The sequence below is a fragment of the Schistocerca cancellata genome, chromosome 2 (genome assembly GCF_023864275.1).
Source record: "Schistocerca cancellata isolate TAMUIC-IGC-003103 chromosome 2, iqSchCanc2.1, whole genome shotgun sequence".
In the NCBI taxonomy this organism is placed as follows: domain Eukaryota; kingdom Metazoa; phylum Arthropoda; class Insecta; order Orthoptera; family Acrididae; genus Schistocerca; species Schistocerca cancellata.
The window spans coordinates 280600886-280625205 of record NC_064627.1 but is presented as its reverse complement, the minus strand read 5'-3'; the positions used below and the strand labels follow the sequence as shown (position 1 = coordinate 280625205).

Sequence of the window (24320 nt, the reverse complement as noted above, 5' to 3'; positions counted from 1 at the left end):
AAGACTTACCTTAGGGGGAAAAAGGGACGGGTATACACTCGCGCACACACACACATATCCATCCACACATATACAGACACAAGCAGACATATCAGACATATTTAAAGACAAAGAGTTTGGGCAAAGATATCAGTCGAGGCAGAAGTGCAGAGGCAAAGATGTTGTTGAATGACAGGTGAGGTATGAGTGGCGGCAACTTTAAATTAGCGGAGATTGAGGCCTGGTGGATAACGGGAAGAGAGGATATATTGAAGAGCAAGTTCCCATCTCCGGAGTTCGGATAGGTTGGTGTTGGTGGGAAGTATCCAGATAACCCGGACGGTGTAACACTGCGCCAAGATGTGCTGGCCGTGCACCAAGGCATGTTTAGCCACAGGGTGATCCTCATTACCAACAAACACTGTCTGCCTGTGTCCATTCATGCGAATGGACAGTTTGTTGCTGGTCATTCCCACGTAGAATGCATCACAGTGTAGGCAGGTCAGTTGGTAGATCACGTGGGTGCTTTCACACGTGGCTCTGCCTTCGATTGTGTACACCTTCCGGGTTACAGGACTGGAGTAGGTGGTGGTGGGAGGGTGCATGGGACAGGTTTTACACCGGGGGCAGTTACAAGGGTAGGAGCCAGAAGGTAGGGAAGGTGGTTTGGGGATTTCATAGGGATGAACTAAGAGGTTACGAAGGTTAGGTGGACGGCGGAAAGACACTCTTGGTGGAGTGGGGAGGATTTCATGAAGGATGGATCTCATTTCAGGGCAGGATTTGAGAAAGTCGTATCCCTGCTGGAGAGCCACATTCAGAATCTGATCCAGTCCCGGAAAGTATCCTGTCACCAGTGGGGCACTTTTGTGGTTCTTCTGTGGCAGGTTCTGGGTTTGAGGGGATGAGGAAGTGGCTCTGGTTATTTGCTTCTGTACCAGGTCGGGAGGGTAGTTGCGGGATGCGAAAGCTGTTGTCAGGTTGTTGGTGTAATGCTTCAGGGATTCCAGACTGGAGCAGATTCGTTTGCCACGAAGACCTAGGCTGTAGGGAAGGGACCGTTTGATGTGGAATGGGTGGCAGCTGTCGTAATGGAGGTACTGTTGCTTGTTGGTGGGTTTGATGTGGACGGACATGTGAAGCTGGCCATTGGACAGGTGAAGGTCCACATCAAGGAAAGTGGCATGGGATTTGGAGTAGGACCAGGTGAATCTGATGGAACCAAAGGAGTTGAGGTTGGAGAGGAAATTCTGGAGTAGTTCTTCACTGTGAGTCCAGATCATGAAGATGTCATCAATAAATCTGTACCAAACTTTGGGTTGGCAGGCCTGGGTAACCAAGAAGGCTTCCTCTAAGCGACCCATGAATAGGTTGGTGTACGAAGGGGCCATCCTGGTACCCATGGCTGTTCCCTTTAATTGTTGGTATGTCTGGTCTTCAAAAGTGAAGTTGTGGGTCAGGATGAAGCTGGCTAAGGTAATGAGGAAAGAGGTTTTAGGTAGGGTGGCAGGTGATCGGCGTGAAAGGAAGTGCTCCATCGCAGCGAGGCCCTGGGCGTGTGGAATCTTTGTGTATAAGGATGTGGCATCAATGGTTACAAGGATGGTTTCTGGGGTAACGGATTGGGTAAGGCTTCCAGGCGTTCGAGAAAGTGGTTGGTGTCTTTGATGAAGGATGGGAGACTGCGTGTAATGGGTTGAAGGTGTTGATCTACGTAGGCAGAGATACGTTCTGTGGGGGCTTGGTAACCAGCTACAATGGGGCGGCCGGGATGATTGGGTTTGTGAATTTTAGGAAGAAGGTAGTAGGTAGGGGTGCGGGGTGTCGGTGGGGTCAGGAGGTTGATGGAGTCAGGTGAAAGGTTTTGTAGGGGGCCTAAGATTCTGAGGATTCCTTGAAGCTCTGCCTGGATATCAGGAATGGGATCACCTTGGCAAACTTTGTATGTGGTGTTGTCTGAAAGCTGACGCAGTCCCTCAGCCACATACTCCCGACGATCAAGTACCACGGTCGTGGAACCCTTGTCCGCCGGAAGAATGACGATGGACCGGTCAGCCTTCAGATCACGGATAGCCTGGGCTTCAGCAGTGGTGATGTTGGGAGTAGGATTAAGATTTTTTAAGAAGGATTGAGAGGCAAGGCTAGAAGTCAGAAATTCCTGGAAGGTTTGGAGAGGGTGATTTTGAGGAAGAGGAGGTGGGTCCCACTGTGACGGAGGACGGAACTGTTCCAGGCAGGGTTCAATTTGGATAGTGTCTTGGGGAGTTGGATCATTAGGGGTAGGATTAGGATCTTTTTTCTTCGTGGCAAAGTGATACTTCCAGCAGAGAGTACGGGTGTAGGACAGTAAATCTTTGACGAGGGCTGTTTGGCTGAATCTGGGAGTGGGGCTGAAGGTGAGGCCTTTGGATAGGACAGAGGTTTCGGATTGGGAGAGAGGTTTGGAGGAAAGGTTAACTACTGAATTAGGGTGTTGTGGTACCAGATTGTGTTGATTGGAATTTTGAGGTTTTGGAGGGAGTGGAGCTGGAAGTGGCAGATTGAGTAGATGGTAGAGACTGGGTTTGTGTGCAATGAGAGGTGGTTGAGGTTTGCTGGAAAGGTTGTGAAGGGTGAGTGAGTTGCCTATCCGGAGGTGGGAAACCAGGAGATTGGATAGTTTTTTGAGGTGAAGGGTGGCATGCTGTTCTAATTTGCAGTTGGCCTGTAGGAGGATGCTCTGAATAGCCGGAGTGGATGTGGGGGAGGAAAGATTGAGGACTTTTATTAAGGATAGGAGTTGACGGGTGTGTTCATTGGCTGAGTTGATGTGTAGGTGAACGATTAGGTGGGTGAGGGCAATGGATTGTTCAGTTTGGAACTGGTATAGGGACTGATGGAAAGAAGGGTTGCAGCCAGAGATGGGAACTTTAAGTGTGAGGCCTTTTGGGGTTATGCCAAATGTCAGACAAGCCTGAGAAAATAAAATATGCGAGCGTAATCTGGCTAGGGTGAAGGCATGTTTGCGGAGGGAATGTAAATGAAACTTAATGGGGTCGTTGTGGGGGTGTTGTGAGGGTGACATGGTATTAGAAGGTGGAAAGTTTAACATGAGGTTGAAATGAAAATGAAAGATAGAAATATATGGGGAGAGATAAAGGTGAACTAGAAAGCAACTGGAGATCTGGTATGAAAAAAGGTGGAAAAGAGTTGGTTAAGTTGATCCTGTGGTGAACTTGGATTGGTAGACAGCGACGTGCATAAAGGTTAGGTGGTTGTGTTGCCGCTAAATCACGTTAAAGGACGGAAAAATTCGGGAAAATTTAAAAAAAAAAACGTATTAAAAGGAGTGGTGTTGTGGTGAAAGATTACGAAACTGGGGCTAACAATAGTCTGACGAAGAAATAATGACGTTAAAACCTGTGGGGAGCGGCTAAAATGATCAGTGATGTGCGAAAAACGGAAGTGGAAATAAAGTGAAAGTTAATAGAACTAGCCGAAATGGTTGTTTAATACGTGAAAGCAGCTGTTATTGAACTAGAAACAGTTAGCCGTAGTGCTGAAAGCGGAAAATAAAATTTTTTTGTTATGATTTGGAAGTGGGTTACGTATTATAGAGTATATATAGGCGGGATAAAATTGTATAGTAGATTACGGTAAAAGGGGAAGGTGAATACAAAGTGAGACTACTGGTAAAAACAGAAAGAGAAAATAAAGAGAAAATAAGACGACAGGAAAGATTTCGAAATGCAGCAGCGACAATAACAAACGTAATTGTTGGGTTCAAATTAATGATATGCTTATAACAGAATAATAGAAGGAAACATTCCACGTAGGAAAAATATATCTAAAAACAAAGATGATGTGACTTACCAAATGAAAGTGCTGGCAGGTCGACAGACACACAAACGAACACAAACATACACACAAAATTCAAGCTTTCGTAACAAACTGTTGCCTCATCAGGAAAGAGGGAAGGAGAGGGAAAGACGAAAGGATGTGGGTTTTAAGGGAGAGGGTAAGGAGTCATTCCAGTCCCGGGAGTGGAAAGACTTACCTTATGGGGAAAAAAGGACGGGTATACACTCGCACACACACACACATATCCATCCACACATATACAGACACAAGCACACATATTTAAAGACAAAGAGTTTGGGCAGAGATGTCAGTACCAGGATGGCCCCTTCGTACACCAACCTATTCATGGGTCGCTTAGAGGAAGCCTTCTTGGTTACCCAGGCCTGCCAACCCAAAGTTGGGTACAGATTTATTGATGACATCTTCATGATCTGGACTCACAGTGAAGAATATCTCCAGAATTTCCTCTCCAACCTCAACTCCTTTGGTTCCATCAGATTCACCTGGTCCTACTCCAAATACCATGCCACTTTCCTTGATGTTGACCTTCACCTGTCCAATGGCCAGCTTCACATGTCCGTCCACATCAAACCCACCAACAAGCAACAGTACATCCATTACGACAGCTGCCACCCATTCCACATCAAACGGTCCCTTCCCTACAGCCTAGGTCTTCGTGGCAAACGAATCTGCTCCAGTCCGGAATCCCTGAAGCATTACACCAACAACCTGACAACAGCTTTCGCATCCCGCAACTACCCTCCCGACCTGGTACAGAAGCAAATAACAAGAGCCACTTCCTCATCCTCTCAAACCCAGAACCTGCCACAGAAGAACCACAAAAGTGCCCCACTGGTGACAGGATACTTTCCGGGACTGGATCAGATTCTGAATGTGGCTCTCCAGCAGGGATACAACTTCCTCAAATCCTGCCCTGAAATGAGATCCATCCTTCATGAAATCCTCCCCACTCCACCAAGAGTGTCTTTCCGCCGTCCACCTAACCTTCGTAACCTCTTAGTTCATCCCTATGAAATCCCCAAACCACCTTCCCTACCCTCTGGCTCCTACCCTTGTAACCGCCCCCGGTGTAAAACCTGTCACATGCACCCTCCCACCACCACCTTCTCCAGTCCTGTAACCCGGAAGGTGTACACAATCAAAGGCAGAACCACGTGTGAAAGCACCCACGTGATCTACCAACTGACCTGCCTACACTGTGATGCATTCTATGTGGGAATGACCAGCAACAAACTGTCCATTCGCATGAATGGACACAGGCAGACAGTGTTTGTTGGTAATGAGGATCACCCTGTGGCTAAACATGCCTTGGTGCACGGCCAGCACATCTTGGCGCAGTGTTACACCGTCCGGATTATCTGGATACTTCCCACCAACACCAACCTATCCGAACTCCGGAGATGGGAACTTGCTCTTCAATATATCCTCTCTTCCCGTTATCCACCAGGCCTCAATCTCCGCTAATTTAAAGTTGCCGCCACTCATACCTCACCTGTCATTCAACAACATCTTTGCCTCTACACTTCTGCCTCGACTGACATCTCTGCCCAAACTCTTTGTCTTTAAATATGTCTGCTTGTGTCTGTATACGTGTGGATGGATATGTGTGTGTGTGTGTGTGTGTGTGTGTGTGTGTGTGTGTGTGTGTGCGCGCGCGAGTGTATACCCGTCCCTTTTTCCCCCTAAGGTAAGTCTTTCCGCTCCCGGGACTGGAATGACTCCTTACCCTCTCCCTTAAAACCCACATCCTTTCGTCTTTCCCTCTCCTTCCCTCTTTCCTGATGAGGCAACAGTTTGTTGCGAAAGCTTGAATTTTGTGTGTATGTTTGTGTGTCTGTCGACCTGCCAGCACTTTCATTTGGTAAGTCACATCATCTTTGTATATATATATATATATATATATATATATATATATATATATATATATATATATATATATATATATATATATATATATATATATATAGAGAGAGAGAGAGAGAGAGAGAGAGAGAGAGAGAGAGAGAGAGAGAGAGAGGGAAACATTCCACGTGGGAAAAATATATTTAAAAAGAAAGATGATGAGACTTACCAAACAAAAGCGCTGGCAGGTCGATAGACACACAAACAAACACAAACATACACACAAAAATCTAGCTTTCGCAACCAACGGTTGCCTCGTCAGGAAAGAGGGAAGGAGAAGGAAAGACAAAAGGATATGGGTTTTAAGGGAGAGGGTAAGGAGTCATTCCAATCCCGGGAGCGGAAAGACTTACCTTAGGGGGAAAAAAGGACAGGTATACACTCGCACACACACACATATCCATCCGCATATACACAGACACAAGCTTGTGTCTGTGTATATGCGGATGGATATGTGTGTGTGTGCGCGCGCGAGTGTATACCTGTCCTTTTTTCCCCCTAAGGTAAGTCTTTCCGCTCCCGGGATTGGAATGACTCCTTACCCTCTCCCTTAAAACCCATATCCTTTTGTCTTTCCTTCTCCTTCCCTCTTTCCTGACGAGGCAACCGTTGGTTGCGAAAGCTATATTTTTGTGTGTATGTTTGTGTGTCTATCGACCTGCCAGCGCTTTTGTTTGGTAAGTCTCATCATCTTTCTTTTATATATATATATATATATATATATATATATATATATATATATATATATATATATATATAGAGAGAGAGAGAGAGAGAGAGAGAGAGGAGAGAGGGGGGGGGGGGGGGGGGGGGGGGAATGAGCTCACTAGTTTTGTTGAGAGTAGTTGAAATTTTGAACATACAATGTTGATGATGACTTATCTATTGCCTCTACAAATAGTAAAGTGTGCAACAAGATAAGATGAAGCAAAAATATCAAATATGATTTTAACTAGTGGTATATTTGTTTAATAAGAATTTTGTTGCAGCCTGTTGTTGTATCCCAGGTGTGAGTAAATTTCAGTTAAAATTTCTGAGCTAAGAAGCCATGTCGATACATGAAAGTGTTCCTTGAAATTTCATCCTTGATTATGGGAGACATCTTCAGAGGTAAAAAGGCAATATAAATGAAACTATTCCCTGACATCTTTGGAGGTAAAACAGCAACTCCATTTCTCCCCAAGAACGATTCTACCTCACTTGCCTTTTCCACAGTCTGACAGATTGTAAGAGTCTCACCCTGACAATCTCTTAGTTCCTCTACTGACACTAGCACGCAGATCTCTCTTCACTCTTATGTTAATAATACTTCTTGTGTCCTCACTCATACCCATTTTCCTACAGTTCCTCATTTCATTGGGATGAACTGTGAATCACTGGTAAGGTGATTTCTTACTTGCTATTGGGAATTGTAACAACACATACAGTTGTGCTTCATCCATGCCGATTTCTACCACTGACATAAGCTGTTGCTGTCTGACCAACTATGTCTCCCGTAATCAGAGCAAATGTCTGTTTCATATGTTTACAATGATTTTTCTTGGTCATGAAAGCCTACATTATATTATGTAAATAAAGTTTTATATTCTCATGTCAGTTATATAGAATGTATAATGATGAAACGCTCAGTGAATATTTGATTTTTTCCACAAGTTCTTTCCAGTAATAATATGTTTCTAAAATACAACAAGGAAACTGATAATCATACTTCATGAAATATAGTTCACTATTTTCAAATAAAATACATTTTCTTAAGCATAGGCAGGGCAAATGTGTACCACCATGATTAGAAGTTTTAATTTTTGATCTTTAAAATTCCTAAATTTTTCCCTCCATGTTAACAGAAGTTTTAATTGTTTTCATGTTGTATATTAATGTAGTCCATGGTATTACATACACACAAAAAATAATGATGCTACTGTTCTTAGTATTTGTGTGTTATTGCAGTTTTTACATTTTAACATAAAATGGCACAATACTTTCTGCATCACACCTTGAGAAATTAGTGGCACTTAAGTAATTTAAAAAGTCATACAACTTCCTAGATAATGCTGGTGCTAATGCTTATAATCTGCTTCTCATTATATTTTTTCATCTACATACTGCACTCAAAATAAGACGACACATCCAACATAAAAGGGAATAACTGAAGTGAAGTACAGAAAACAAAACTTTTAATTGGGGAATGGAAACAAGATAGTCTTTAATGACAAATTTAAGAAATTGAAATATGATGAAAGCAATACTGTGTGGTGAAAGTCCCATTGCATTACCACAATATTCAGCACTGTAACCACCACACAACCCATAAATTACGTATAGTGAATACATGCACAAAACAAAATCCTTTTAATACAATAATAATTAACATCTCTTTTGACACAATACCTTTAAAAAATTTCTTGTAATCTATTCTGTCAGCAGCATTCTCATAAAGGAGGTATCCAGCTCTTTTGAGTTTCTACCAAACAAAAAGGAAAAAGAAGTAAGTTACTTTCACAAAATAATAGGAAGACAGAAAAGATGTACTGTCAGTTAACACAGACACTCCAATGAATGATAGGATAGATGCAATGTAAGGGGCAAGATCGCCTTTGATCTCACAAATAAAGCCAGTAACATACAGATACATTGAGCAGGCCTTGGTTATATGTGACATTGGTTGCTTCACTTATATGGAGACTGGTGAGTTACTTTTCAGAATATAAAATCATGAGACTCTTAAGTACATCAGTGCTGCAAATTTTATACTTTAGGTGCCCCAAAAGGAAAGCCTACAACTTCAATGTGTTATAGCACACAAATTAGTTAAGACATTCACACCATGTTTGACTTACGTGATAGACAAACTCACAAAGTTTTGTTTGTGTGTGTTCCAGGTTGCCATGAGTTAAGCATTGTGGGATAATTTTTTTCTCAGAAAAAAAAAGCAGTTGATTCTAACAATTACCTTGATATGCTGGAGCTGTTTTTGTTAACACAACTAACTGACTGCCAAGACAGTTGTTTTCCAACAAGATGGTGAACAGCCGCATGGGCTCAGACTGTGCAATATGCTCTAGACCAGGTCTTTCCAGAACACTGAATTGGCAGGGATGGTTCACTTTCCTGACCTTCTAGGTCACCTGACATTACACAGATGGACTTTTTTCTATGCGATTATATCAAGGATAGAGTCTACCAAATGCCTGTCAAACACATCTATGATTTAAAGAACCAGATCACTGCTGCCAACCACATCAATGATTGAAAGAACCAGATCACTGCTGCCAACCACATCAATGATTGAAAGAACCAGATCACTGCTGCCACCGCACAGCTGATGCGGATATGTTGCACCAGTGAGGATAGAAATTGAATACAGACTGAATGTTGTGTGTGCCACCAAAGGTGAACATGTTGAAACTAACTGAATGGCATAAAAACTTTGTGAGATAGTGTGCCCCATAAGCCACATGGTGTGAGTATCTTAATTAGCTTTGACACTGTAACACAAAAGAGTTGTAGCATATCTTTTGTGACACCCTGTAGTATGAAGATAGAATATCATTTTAAATATTTTCAAAATATGTATCCTATATACTTATTGACCATTAAAACTGCAGCACCAGAACGGTTCGCAAATAACAAAAATGTACTTATTGTGCAAACATGGCACAGTAGGAGCAATACATTATTAAATTTGCAGATGTTTTGGGGCTTTACAGAGTGCAAAGTTTAACACATAACACTGCCATCCCTGGCAGCAACAGTGACGCTAACCTCGATGGGCACGAACTAAAAATATGGGTACGTCATTCCATGGTGCTTCAAATCCATGCTCGAGTTCATCAATCATAGTAGTTGGCATTTGGTAGTGTGTCAGTCTCTCAGAAACCCTTGACTATATGATATCAGTGGTTGACAGATCTGGCACAATGTGATGGCCAAGGCAACATGCCAACACCCTATGTTTCAAGACAGGTCAGGACAGGAGGGGCAACATGTGATCTTGCATTATTTTGTTGGAAGATAAAGTTACGGAGTCCTGTATGGCACAGCCACTAGCCTTAACACCTCAAACATGTAATGCCTGCTGTCCAAGTACTGGCTATTCAAAGCACGGTGATCATATTGTGTACTGAAAGGCACCTCATGCCATAGGTTGAACCTGTATGATGGTGACAAATGCAATGTTCATTCTCCTCTGAGCTGCCACACACCGACATGTCCATTGTGTTGGTGCATGCAGAACTGGGCCTCATCTGGGAAGATGACTCAATGTCACTCCTGTGCCCAGTACTGTCGTCAAGTGCACCACTATTGGTGTGCCTCTCTCTGATTCTGTGTCAAGCTAAGCCATGGCTAAGGTCATTGTGCTGACAGTCTTGATGCTCCAGAAGTTATCACAACATCCAAATGGATACTTGACCTGCTGTAAACAAGCAATTTCCTGAATCAAGATATACAACGGAGCTGTATGATCCTAATGGTTGAATGAACAATGTGTCTGTCATTTCGTATACTATTGGCGATGTGCCAATGAGATCCTGCACAACACTGAATATAACACTCTCGAATACATCAATTCCACATTCAATGCACCTGACCAATGCAAGCAGCAATAATGCTAATCGATAAACCACAAACCTGATAGGCAGCAGTCTACTTTCTAGAATGGCAGATACTGTTTACTCAATTTAAAACCAGTACAAGGTACATGTTTTATTCTTTGCCTATAAGCCCATGTCAGTATTATGTATAACTTGTTTTGTAGTTGAGAGAACAGCGGGACCCTATCTTGACTGCTGAGTTTTCTGCTATGTCGCAAGCTACAGAGTATGCTCACTAATTATTAACACAAACCCATATCATCATTTTCTTGGAATCTAAGTCTGCAATTACCTTGCTTAAAAGCCTGAGAAAGGAACACTCAAACCGTCCAACAGAATAATTGACAGTGACCAATATGTATCAACTGACTAGAAAAATACATCACATCACCCTTCCTCACGATAAAGCCACTTATTATCATACCAGCTGACACTCCTATGAAGAAAGCCATTTATGTTTGCAAAGGAGAAGACAAATTAGTACTATTCAAAAGTTTATCCACAAGATAAAGCACATCACTGGAAAAAAGGGATATTCTGTGAGGAAACTGACATAGCGACGACCCTAAGAAGTAATAACACCAACAATACTACCAACATGTCTCATTGGCACTAAACAGTTGACACTCTGTCTCCGCCAACTTACGAAATACTTCATAAACCAGAACAGGTGATTACTTTTTCCCAAGAAATGTAACTGCCATACCCCATAATGTGGTTCCATTTATTTAGCTAGTCTGCTTGCTATGTGCTGCACCTCCACTAAACTATTAGTTATCAACAGGTTACAGGTGACAAGCAAAGTGACTAATTATTCAATTATTACAGAAGATGTCTGGTTGTTTCATTGACATTAACGTATTCATTTTCCTTGGATTGGTTGGTTTGGGGGGGATTAAAGGGACCAGACTGCGACGGTCATCGGTCCCTTTTTCCAAAAAAAGTAAAACCACCCAAAGAGAATAAAAAACGAACAACAGGAAAGACGTCAGACGACACAGGACAAGAAATACTCCTACAGAGATCAGACGAAACAAATTAAAATCACACAGAGTGTGACAGTGGTTGGCCGACCATAGAGATAAAAAGGAAAAGCCAACCACCGAGAACACATTAAAAACTCAGCGTAAAATCGTAGGCCAATGGCCAGAATCAACACAAAAGAACAGAACAAACACTCAGAGTAAATAATAAAAACCCCCTGCCCGAATAAAACGGAAAACTAAGTCAGCCATACCAGGGTCATCACATAAGAGGGCAGGGAGCGTATCAGGCAGCGCAAATGTCTGCCTGACCACAGCTAAAAGGGGGCAGGCCAACAAAATGTGGGCCACTGTCAAAGCCGCCCCGCAGCGACATACAGGAGGGTCCTCCCGGCGCAGTAAATAACTGTGTGTCAGGTGGGAGTGGCCAATGCGGAGCCGACAAAGGACGACAGAGTCCCTGCGGTTGGCTCGCAGGGATGACCGCCACACAGTCGTCGTCTCCTTGATGGCACGGAGTTTATTGGGCATGATCCGATTGCGCCATTCAGCGTCCCAAAGCGCAAAAACTTTTCGGCGGAGGACTGCCCGCAAATCAGTCTCTGGGAGGCCAACGTCCAGAGACTGTTTACTCGTGGCCTCTTTCGCCAGGCGGTCAACATGTTCATTGCCCGGGATACCGACATGACCGGGGGTCCACACAAAGACCACAGAGCGGCTGCAACGCGCAAGAGTATGCAGGGACTCATGGATAGCCATCACCAGACGAGAACGAGGAAAACACTGGTCGAGAGCTCGTAAACCGCTCAGGGAATCGCTACAGATAACGAAGGACTCACCTGAGCAGGAGCGGATATGCTCTAGGGCACGAAAGATGGCGACTAGCTCAGCAGTGTAAACGCTGCAGCCAGCCGCCAAGGACCGTTGTTCAGAATGGTCCCCTAGAGTTAGCGCATACCCGACACGACCAGCAACCATCGAACCGTCGGTGTAAACAATTCCAGAGCCCTGATACGTGGCCAGGATGGAATAAAAGCGGCGGCGGAAGGCCTCTGGAGGGACCGAGTCCTTCGAGCCCTGTGCCAAGTCGAGCCGAAGGCAAGGGCGAGGAACACACCACGGGGGTGTACGCAGAGGCGCCCGGAAAGGAGGTGGAACTGGGAAAAACCCAAGCCCGGAGAGAAGCTCCTTGATGCGTACGGCGATCGGACAACCCGACCGGGGCCGACGGTCTGGCAGATGGACGACTGACTGCGGGAACAGGACACGATAATTTGGATGCCCGGGCAAGCTAAAAACATGGGCAGCATAAGCGGCCAGCAAACGTTGGCATCGGAACCGCAGTGGAGGTACACCTGCCTCCACTAGGACGCTGTCCACAGGGCTGGTGCAGAAAGCACCAGTGGCAAGGCGTATCCCGCTGTGGAGAATTGGGTCCAGCACCCGCAACGCAGATGGGGATGCTGAGCCATAAGCTAGGCACCCATAATCCAGGCGAGACTGGATTAACGCCTGGTAGAGCCGCAACAGGGTAGATCGGTCGGCGCCCCAGCGGGTGTGGCTCAAACAACGCAGGGCGTTGAGATGCCGCCAACACGCTTGTTTAAGCTGCCGGATATGAGGCAGCCAAGTCAACCGGGCATCAAAAAGGACACCCAAAAACCTGTGGGTCTCCACCACAGCAAGAAGTTCGTCGGCAAGGTAAAGCCGCGGCTCAGGATGGACCGTTCGGCGCCGGCAGAAATGCATAACGCGGGTCTTGGCAGCCGAAAACTGAAAACCACGCGCTACAGCCCAAGACTGCGCCTTGCGGATTGCGCCCTGTAGCTGACGTTCAGCTGCTGCAATGCTAATAGAACTATAGTAAAGACAGAAGTCGTCAGCATACAGGGAAGCGTAGACAGAATTTCCTACTGCCGCAGCGAGACCGTTTATTGCAATTAAAAACAGGCAGACACTGAGGACAGAGCCCTGGGGTACCCCGTTCTCCTGGACGAGGGAGGAACTATACGAGGCCGCGACTTGCACGCGGAAGGTACGATACGACAGAAAATTTATAATAAAGATCGGCAGAGGGCCCCGAAGACCCCATCCATGAAGCGTAGAAAGGATGTGATGACGCCATGTCTTATCGTACGCCTTCCGCATGTTGAAAAAGACAGCGACCAGGTGCTGACGGCGGGCAAAAGCTGTACGGATGGCCGACTCAAGGCTCACCAGATTGTCGGTGGCGGAGCGGCCTTTACGGAACCCACCCTGAGACGGAGCCAGAAGGCCCCGAGACTCCAGCACCCAATTTAAGCTCCGGCTCACCATCCGTTCAAGCAACTTGCAAAGAACGTTGGTGAGACTAATGGGACGGTAGCTGTCCACCTCCAGAGGGTTCTTTCCAGGTTTCAAAATGGGGATGACAATACTTTCCCGCCATTGCGACGGAAACTCACCCTCGACCCAGAGACGGTTGTAAAGGTCGAGGAGGCGTCGCTTGCAGTCCACTGAAAGGTGTTTCAGCATCTGACAGTGGATGCGATCTGGCCCGGGAGCGGTATCAGGGCAAGCGGCAAGGGCACTCTGAAATTCCCACTCACTGAATGGAGCGTTGTAGGGTTCAGAAGCGTTGGTGCGAAAAGAAAGGCTCCGACGTTCCATCCGCTCTTTAATGGAGCGGAAGGCCTGGGGGTAATTCGCAGAAGCGGAACTCATAGCAAAATGCTCTGCTAAGCGGTTTGCAATGACGTCGGAGTCAGTACAAACTGCTCCATTCAGTGAGAGCGCAGGGACGCTGGCAGGGGTCCGATAGCCGAAGACCCGTCGAATCTTGGCCCACACCTGCGATGGAGTGACATGGAGTCCAATGGTGGACACATACCGCTCCCAGCACTCCTTCTTGCCTTGGCAGATAAGGAGGCGGGCCCGCGCACGCAGCCGTTTGAAGGCGATAAGGTGGTCCATGGAGGGATGTCGCTTGTGACGCTGGAGCGCCCGCCGGCGATTTTTAATCGCTTCAGCGATCTCAGGCGACCACCAAGGCACAGCCCTCCGCCGAGGGGACCCAGAAGAACGGGGAATGGCAGACTCGGCGGCAGTGACGATGCCGGCGGTGACCGATGTAACAACCGCATCAATGGCATCAGTTGAGAGAGGCTCAATAGCGGCAGTGGAGGAGAACAAGTCCCAGTCAGCCTTATTCATAGCCCATCTGCTAGGGCGCCCAGAAAAGTGACGCTGTGGTAGTGACAGAAAAATCGGAAAGTGGTCACTACCACACAGGTCGTCATGCACACTCCAGTGGACAGATGGTAAGAGGCTAGGGCTACAGATTGAAAGGTCAATGGCGGAGTAGGTGCCATGCGCCACACTGAAGTGTGTGGAGGCACCATCATTCAAAATCGAGAGATCGAGCTGCGACAATAAATGCTCAACGGTGGCGCCTCGACCTGTTGCCACTGACCCACCCCACAGAGGGTTATGGGCGTTAAAGTCGCCCAGTAAGAAGAAAGGTGGCGGCAATTGGGCTATCAGCGCAGCCAGGACATGCTGCGCGACATCGCCCTCCGGTGGAAGGTAAAGACTGCAGACGGTAAGAGCCTGTGGCGTCCACACCCTAACAGCGACAGCCTCTAAAGCTGTTTGTAGAGGGACAGACTCGCTGTGAAGAGAGTTAAGGACATAGATGCAGACGCCACCAGACACCCTTTCATAAGCTGCTCGGTTCTTATAATAACCCCGATAGCCACGGAGGGCGGGGGTGCGCATTGCTGGAAACCAAGTTTCCTGCAGAGCAATGCAGAGGAAAGGGTGAAGGCTGATAAGTTGGCGGAGCTCAGCTAGATGGTGGAAGAAACCGCTGCAGTTCCACTGGAGGATGGTTTTGTCCATGGCTGAGAAAGGCGTGCCGGGACTGGGACGGCAGATTACGCCGCTGGGTCACCTGCTGCCTCCGATTGAGCACCCGTGCTAGTGCTATTGCTATTCACGGCGTCTGAGGGACCGGCGAGATCGAGGTCCTCAGCGGACGCCAGAATCTCCACCTCGTCCCCAGACGCAGAGCTAGAAGGTTGCGATGGGGTGGCTACCACCGCGCGTTCCTTGGGCTTAGAGCTGCTCTTCTTTGATTTCTCACGCTGCTCCTTGGGTTTAACTGGCTGGGAGGGCTTCACCGATTCAGTCTCCGGGACTGAGGAGGATCGGGAAGCCCTTCGACCTGCAGATTGTGGGCACTTACGCCACTGTCGATCGTCAGCCTTCCCGCCGGTGGAAACCTGGGAAGGGAGGGACCCAAGGGACCCCTTGCGAGCGTGAGAAGCCGAAGAAGTTGGACACTTCTCCGGCGTAGAAGCGGGGACCGACGTCCCCGATGGGGGGGATGGTGTTGCTCCTGAGGTAGGTGGCACAGGAGCAACCCGGTGGGTAGAGCCCCCCACTGGCAAGGGGGCAGGAGGAGTTGTACCACTCGTCGATCCGGCCGGAAGGCTCGAAACTGATGGGGCTAGCACAGGTGTTGTAGCAGCGGCGTAGGAAGTTGTCATTCGCACTGGATGTAATCGGTCGTATTTCCGTTTGGCCTCAGTATAAGTCAGTCGGTCCAGGGTCTTATATTCCATGATTTTGCGCTCTTTCTGGAATATTCTGCAGTTTGGCGAGCAAGGTGAATGGTGCTCCCCGCAGTTGACGCAGATGGGAGGCGGGGCACATGGAGTATCGGGATGAGATGGGCGTCCGCAATCTCGACATGTGAGGCTGGAAGTGCATTAGGAAGACATATGGCCGAACTTCCAGCACTTGAAGCACCGCATCGGGGGAGGGATATAGGGCTTGACGTCACATCGGTAGACCATCACCTTGACCTTTTCCGGTAACGTATCACCCTCGAAGGCCAAGATGAAGGCACCAGTAGCAACCTGATTGTCCCTCGGACCCCGATGAACGCGCCGGACGAAATGAACACCTCTACGTTCTAAGTTGGCGCGCAGCTCGTCATCAGACTGCAAAAGGAGGTCCCTATGGAAAATAACACCCTGGACCATATTTAAACTCTTATGTGGAGTAATAGTAACGTTAACATCCCCCAACTTGTCACAAGCAAGTAACCTGCGTGACTGGGCGGAGGATGCCGTGTGTATCAGTACTGAGCCAGAGCGCATTTTAGACAAGCCCTCCACCTCCCCAAACTTGTCCTCTAAATGCTCGACGAAGAACTGAGGCTTTGTGGAGAGAAAAGACTCCCCATCAGCTCTCGTGCAAACTAAGAATCGGGGCGAATAACTGTTACCTCCATCCTGGGACTTACGCTCTTCCCACGGCGTGGCCAGGGAGGGGAACGTTTTCGGATCGTACTTCTGAGCATTAAATTGAGCCCGAGAACGCTTAGAGACTGCTGGCGGCTGGCCGCCAGCGAGAGATGATGTACCACGCTTCATTGCGGGTCATCCGCCCTGATGCCACCTACTCCGACCAAGGGCCCTCCCCATGGGCGCCACCCAGCCACAGCAAAGGCCACCTGGCAGGATGGCCGTTGCCGGGAGTCCTGATACCCCAGGAGGATAGGCATCTACTCCTTGGCATACGTGGGGAGTTAACGGCGCAGGCATCAGTAGAGCGATCCCTGTGTTGTCAGGGGGCTACAACCAAGAGGGTACATGGCGGCCCCACCACAACGGACTGGCTACCGTGCTGGATCTTAGGTGCAAAACTGTCCAAGGTCGTCGTCGCAGTTAAAAGAAACATTGCAGAGGGCAGCGTGGTAATCGCACCCAGGGACGTATCCCCGCCCTAAAGATCGAAAACGAGCGGGACACCATTGCAACGACGTGAAAGACGGCTAAAGGTCTAATTGCACGACGGATACAGTGCACCATGTAAGGCGCCCTTCCCCAATTGGCTCGCTCTTCGGAAGAATTTAGAAAGATGAAGGTCAAACCCGAGAGGGGACCATCACATAAGGCCAAAACATGTGAGACTCCTTTTAGTCGCCTCTTACGACAGGCAGGAATACCGTGGGCCTATTCTAACCCCCGAACCCGCAGGGGGGATTTTCCTTGGATTCCTATTTAAATTGAACATGCAAGCTCTTCCTGACCCCTGGATTCAAAGAAAATATTGTTTTGTATTTACACTTACAAACAATATCTTCCAAAGAAATTTGATACAGTAAAATGTGTTGATAGTTTGAGGACTGACAAAATTTGCAGAACAATACACAATCAATCTTGATGAAAAAAGCAGTATGAAATTGCTAACTTTTCCAAGAAAAGATGATGATGTTCATGTCTAGGTTCAATGGCAGTGTAGTAGAGGCATGTGCCAGAATTACACCAAAGGCTAAGGTACTGAGGAACGGCAGTTACATTCCTTGGGAAAAAGTAATCTCCTGTTCTGTTTTATAAAGTATTTCTTAAGTTGGTTGAGAAAGTCTCAACTATTTAGTAGTAATGAGACATGTTGAAAATATTACCAACTAAAACACTGGCACCTTGAAATGAGTGCCAAACATATTGTATAGAATAAAGAGCAGTGCACTGTAACTATGTGTGACAAAGCTTCGGGCATTCATTCATCAAATACCACTTATAGTTATTGGTAACGCTGCCAACATAAGAGGCCCCAAAAATTGCACCTGAAAGACTTCCTGTCTGCTACAAACATTACTAAATAGCACAGTTGTCTGCAGATCCTCTTAATAATTTGTTTCACAAGACATTGTATTATTGCTGTTGTTTTTGCTGCTGCTGTTCATATCATCACATAAGTCCAAAGGCTGCTTTTAAGCAGTTCTCCACACTTGACAACCCTGCACAAATCTCTTCATATCAGCACAAATATTGCAATCTTGATCCAATTGAATCTTCTCATCTAATCTTCAGCATTCTTCTATAGCACCACATTTCAAAACCTTTTACACTCCAGTTATCTGTGTCATTCACATTTCATTTCCATATAAGGTTATACTCTAGACAAATAATTTTATAAAAGCCTTCATATTATTTTAAACACAAACTCCACATCATCTGCCTGAATCCAAAGCACTGATCTCTTTCTTCAAGTTTGGGAATATTTTCAGCTAAATTTGAAAGAGGGTTTAAATGTCAACCATTTTATATTCCCCACTTGATGCCTTCACTGATTTAGTTAGGCCTACCTAAATAGCAAACTCATTCACAAATCTCAATACATCATTTCCCAATCTAATTCCCACCAGTATTACCCAAGTCAATTTGACTTAACTCTATTAACCTTGTTTTGTTTATATTTATCTTTTAATTCGTTTTCAAGACTTTATCCATTTTGTTCAGCAGATGGTCCAAGTTCTTTGCCACCTATGAGAATTACAGTATCTGATAATTTTAAACTTTTCTATTTCTTTCTTTCTTATTCTTTTACTTTACTTTTCCTGCAACTTCACCTGTGTATGTGTTCGACACACACACTGCAAACCACCCCCCAATGTCCACATCTTCCTTGCCCCGTCTATGAGCAGAAGATGTGGAGTGTTTATTTACTTCAATCTGTACTTTAAAAGAAATCATATGAACTGACTTTTCAGTACCAAGCTGAGAAAATGTCATTCACATGTCATCGAAACTGCAACATAGAACTTACAAACTATTCACAGAGAGAACAATGTAAACTGAAGAGCACATCTGGATAGCAGTTGCAATATGAACAACTGATGGGAATATCTAGTTAACTATATTTTTTAAATACAATATAGTTGGATATATAAAAAAAATCCACCCATCAACAGGTGGCAGTCTTTCCTTCTCATCCAGTCTGATAAGCCTCCACTGAACCAGAGCCATGGCTCCAAAAAGTTGCCCATTTCCTTAACCATTATGCATATTTTCTCCTGCCACCGCTTAGTGAGTAGATGTTTTTATTTACCCAATCATACAATGTTTAAAAGATATACGGGAACATGTGTATCAACATCCAGTATGTTTAATCTATCTTGATACAGATGGTATCTCTGGCCTTACTGCAAGGTTTGAAATCTTCGCTTTCAATGTAGGCAACTATTCAATTTCTATAGGCTGCATTATGCATTACAGTGTCAGGTGACCCCACAGAAGGAAGTGAGTACTGGTGTACTAATGTTTTCTACTGAGGCACACATATGGCATTTGGAATTTGTGGACGAGTAATCAACCAAGCAAATGCAATGCGACGTCTTAATGCAGTGCAAGTTGCAAGAGCAGTCTGTTTGATCCAAAAAGGATGGACTTTCAGTCGTGTTGTTGCAGATGCTAATGTCTCTCCATGTGTCATCCACAGGTTGTGGACATGCTACATGGAGACAGGCCAGTATACAAAGCAAGTAGGACAAGTTCACCAATGCATTACAACCTCACATGCAGATAGATATGTGGCCGTCTCTGCATTGCAGCATCATATGGACAGGTTACAAGAAAGGCCCTTACGACCCAGACATCCTGTTCAAGTATACTGCTTGACATGGCATCTTGCAGCTCGTGTTCAGTTATGCCATTCCCATGTCAACTGGCAACATTGTCACTTGTAAAACATGTTATTCACAGATGAGTCCAGATAATCCTCTGACACAAGGTGATAGCCATGTTTAAGTGGGAAGACCTGTGGTGGGCGATACCTGCCAATGTTGCCAGGGAAACTGACAGATGTCCAATGTTCTGTGATATTGTAGGGATGCTTCAGTGTTACCAGCCATATGGATCATGTAATTATCCATGGTTGCCTTACTGCCAAGCAGCACATTGGGCAGAACCTGTTGAACCATGTGGTGCCTGCTGCAGACATCAGTGATCCTGAAATCCTTCTGCTGCAAGGGCTATGTGGCAGGTGCCAGCATGGATGGCTTGTGAAGACCGGACATTGAAGTAATGAAATCACTGACAGCGAGTCCCAACCTCGTAAATTATGTTGCATATACTTGACATTTGTGTTTATGGTTGTCCTGACTCTCCAAGAACTCTCATGGGCTCTCGTTGAAGAATGGGAACATACAAGGGGTGTTGTGACTTAGCTGCCTCACCCTGTACCTCCCCAACTGTAATAGATACAAAGATGCCGTTTGGACAGTGAATTGCTGGGACAGGGGCTACCTAAATACATCACTTTTCATGTTTGTGCTATTTTTTACTACAGACATATAAGTCCATCTTTGTTTTTTTTTTTAATGGAACCCTAAGTTAAATTTTAGCATAACATGATGGGCTTAAAAAGATGGTTTCAAATATGTGTATATCATAATATTTAGGCGAATAGTTTTTGAGACACAGGTATGTTCCCATATTGCATTCGTCCGTCGAAGCAACGTCGTCCAATGCGACCTTCCCTGTTGACCACTGAGGAACTTAACAGGGAAGACATTGTTTTCCTGCTTCTCAATAACGCCGCAAGGAGATGCATCAAGTAGTTGGAGAGAAGGGTATAAATGTGCTGCTGGGGTAATAAGACATCGCATTTCCGTCACAGTTTCTTGGAGAAGACATGTACACCTAAGAAGGAAAGTTAGATATGCTTCTAGTGTATGGGAAAGCAGAAGAAATGCTATTAGAGCAGTAAAGTGATATGGAGAGCTGCATCCTGATCGTGAGGATCCTGAGCACCAGCTTCTTGCTCTATTTGCAAGAAAGTACTTGAATCGGGATCATGGAGCGCCATACAGAGGACAAGGCGGAAAACTGCAACTGGCGAGGTACACGAAGAGGGCGTTCTAGAGTTGGTGCCTAACGACCCTACTGTTTCGTCACGACATATTGCCTCGGAATGTGATATAAGTCAGAGAAGTATTCTATGCATATTGCACTGGCACAGATTTCACCCATTTCACCTCTCATTACATCAAGCACTCTCTGGTGTGGATTTCGAATGGCGACAGGAATTTTGCCGGTTTGCTCTGCAGTGCCTACAAGATGATCCAAAGTTTTTTCAATGGGTGCTTTTTACTGATGAAGCAACTTTCACCAAGCATGGTAATGTGAATTTGTATAATATGCATTAATGGTCGATAGATAACCCTCATTTGCTTCGACAGGTGCAGCATCAGCAACCGTGGAGTGTTAACGTGTGGTGCGGCATCATCGGAAATGTCATTGTGGGCCCATATGTCATTCCGGGTATACTAAATGGCAATAACTATGCACAGTTCCTGCGAAATGTTCCACCCATTTTGCTGGAAGAGGTACCACTAACTACGTGCCAGTGCATGTGGTTCCAACATGACGGCTGTCCTGCTCACTCTTCCCATGTGGCTACAGAGCTGTTAAATGAAAAGTTCTTGGATTGTTGCATAGGATGACGTGCTGAAGTGAAGTGGCCAGCCCGGTCTCCTGATTTGACTCCTCTTGATTTTTTTCTGTGGGGAGCAATCAAACAAAGTGTATGCCTAAATACCAACTATGCCAGATGATATGAAGCAACGTATCATCGAAGTGTGCGCTGATATCTTACATGACACCCTTGCAGCCGTTCACAAATCATTCAAACGGCAACTACAAATGTGCATTGCAGCAGAGGGGAAGCATTTTGAGCACATGCTTCAGTAAAGTTTTGTATCATGTACAGTATGTATTTTGCATCTTTGTGTGTATTTGCTTCATATTGTGATCAATAGTAAATATTTTCAAATAAAAAACAAATACGTACAAAATAATTGTGACCAATAAGGGCCTCCTCATTTACATTTGTATGTCTATTACTTAAAACGTATTAACATCTTGTAGTATTTTCATACTGTATGTTGTCTACTATTTTGGTAACACAGTTGTCAAATAACTAAATAATATTTGCACATCATCATCATCAGTTAATTTTTGTGCAAAATATCACAGTATGTATTACTATTGTTGGGTAAATGGGCATGTTTGTGTAAGGACACACTCGTGACGTTTACCACGTACTCCACACAACAGGAAAGGTTGCACTGGACAACAAACACGATTCGAGACCATATCTGTTTCTCGAAAACTATTCACCTAAATATTATGATATACACATATTTGAAACTGTCTTTTTATGCCCATCATGTTACGCTAAAATTTAACACAGGGTTCCATTTAAAAATACCAAAGATGCCCTCATATCTCTGTAGTAAAAAATAGTAGAAACACGAAATGTGATGTATTCAAGTAGCCCCTGTCCCTGCAATTCACTGTCCAAACGGTAACTTTGTATCTACTATGGTTGGGGAGATACAAGGGGTGTTATGACTTAGTTGCCTCACCCTGTATACCACAGGGTGACTCCTGTAGACATATACAGAGCATGCCACGTAGATGTCAGGGAGTGAAACTGTTATGGAGGGCATATATATATATATATATATATATATATATATATATATATATATATATATATATATATATATATATATATATATATATATATATATATATATATATACACACAAAATCTAGCTTTCGCAACCAATGGTTGCCTCGTCAGGAAAGAGGGAAGGAGAGGGAAAGACAAAAGGATTTGGGTTTTAAGGGAGAGGGTAAGGAGTCATTCCAATCCCGGGAGCGGAAAGACTTACCTTAGGGGGAAAAAAGGAGGGAAAAAAGGACAGGTATACACTCGCACACACACACATATCCATCCTCATATACACAGACACAAGCAGACATTTGTAAAGGCCTTTACAAATGTCTGCTTGTGTCTGTGTATATGAGGATGGATATGTGTGTGTGTGTGCGAGTGTATACCTGTCCTTTTTTCCCTCCTTTTTTCCCCCTAAGGTAAGTCTTTCCGCTCCCGGGATTGGAATGACTCCTTACCCTCTCCCTTAAAACCCAAATCCTTTTGTCTTTCCCTCTCCTTCCCTCTTTCCTGACGAGGCAACCATTGGTTGCGAAAGCTAGATTTTGTGTGTATGTTTGTGTTTGTCTGTGTGTCTATCGACCTGCCAGCGCTTTTGTTTGGTAAGTCTCATCATCTTTCTTTTTAAATATATTTTTCCCACGTGGAACGTTTCCCTCTATTATATATATATATATATATATATATATATATATATATATATATATATATATATATATATATAAAGAAAGATGATGAGACTTACCAAACAAAAGCGCTGGCAGGTCGATAGACACACAAACAAACACAAACATACACACAAAAATCTAGCTTTCGCAACCAACGGTTGCCTCGTCAGGAAAGAGGGGAGGAGAAGGAAAGACAAAAGGATATGGGTTTTAAGGGAGAGGGTAAGGAGTCATTCCAATCCCGGGAGCGGAAAGACTTACCTTAGGGGGAAAAAAGGACAGGTATACACTCGCACACACACACATATCCATCCACACATACACAGACACAAGCAGACATTTGTAAAGGCAAAGAGTTTGGGCAGAGATGTCAGTCGGGACGGAAGTACAGAGGCAAAGATGATGTTGAAAGACAGGTGAGGTATGAGCGGCGGCAGATTGAAATTAGAAATTAGCGGGGATTGAGGCCTGGCGGATAGCGAGAAGAGAGGATATGCTGAAGGGCAAGTTCCCATCTCCGGAGTTCTGACAGGTTGGTGTTAGTGGGAAGTATCCAGATAACCCGGACGGTGTAACACTGTGCCAAGATGTGCTGGCCGTGCACCAAGGCATGTTTAGCCACAGGGTGATCCTCATTACCAACAAACACTGTCAGCCTGTGTCCATTCATGCGAATGGACAGTTTGTTGCTGGTCATTCCCACATAGAACGCTTCACAGTGTAGGCAGGTCAGTTGGTAAATCACGTGGGTGCTTTCACACGTGGCTCTGCCTTTGATCGTGTACACCTTCCGGGTTACAGGACTGGAATAGGTGGTGGTGGGAGGGTGCATGGGACAGGTTTTACACCGAGGGCGATTACAGGGGTAGGAGCCAGAGGGTAGGGAAGGTGGTTTGGGGATTTCATAGGGATGAACTAAGAGGTTACGAAGGTTAGGTGGACGGCGGAAAGACACTCTTGGTGGAGTGGGGAGGATTTCATGAAGGATGGATCTCATTTCAGGGCAGGATTTGAGGAAGTCGTATCCCTGCTGGAGAGCC

General features: G+C 45.3%; 1 protein-coding gene across 1 annotated transcript in view; it reads right to left on the bottom strand.

Moving 5' to 3' along the window:
* Positions 1 to 24320, bottom strand: part of LOC126161623 (ubiquinol-cytochrome-c reductase complex assembly factor 1) — a 123974-nt gene that overhangs the window by 28242 nt on the left and 71412 nt on the right. The window contains exon 3 of the mRNA XM_049917583.1: positions 8131 to 8203. Coding sequence (XP_049773540.1) covers positions 8131 to 8203 — 73 coding nt within the window. The remainder of the gene's footprint in view (positions 1 to 8130; positions 8204 to 24320) is intronic.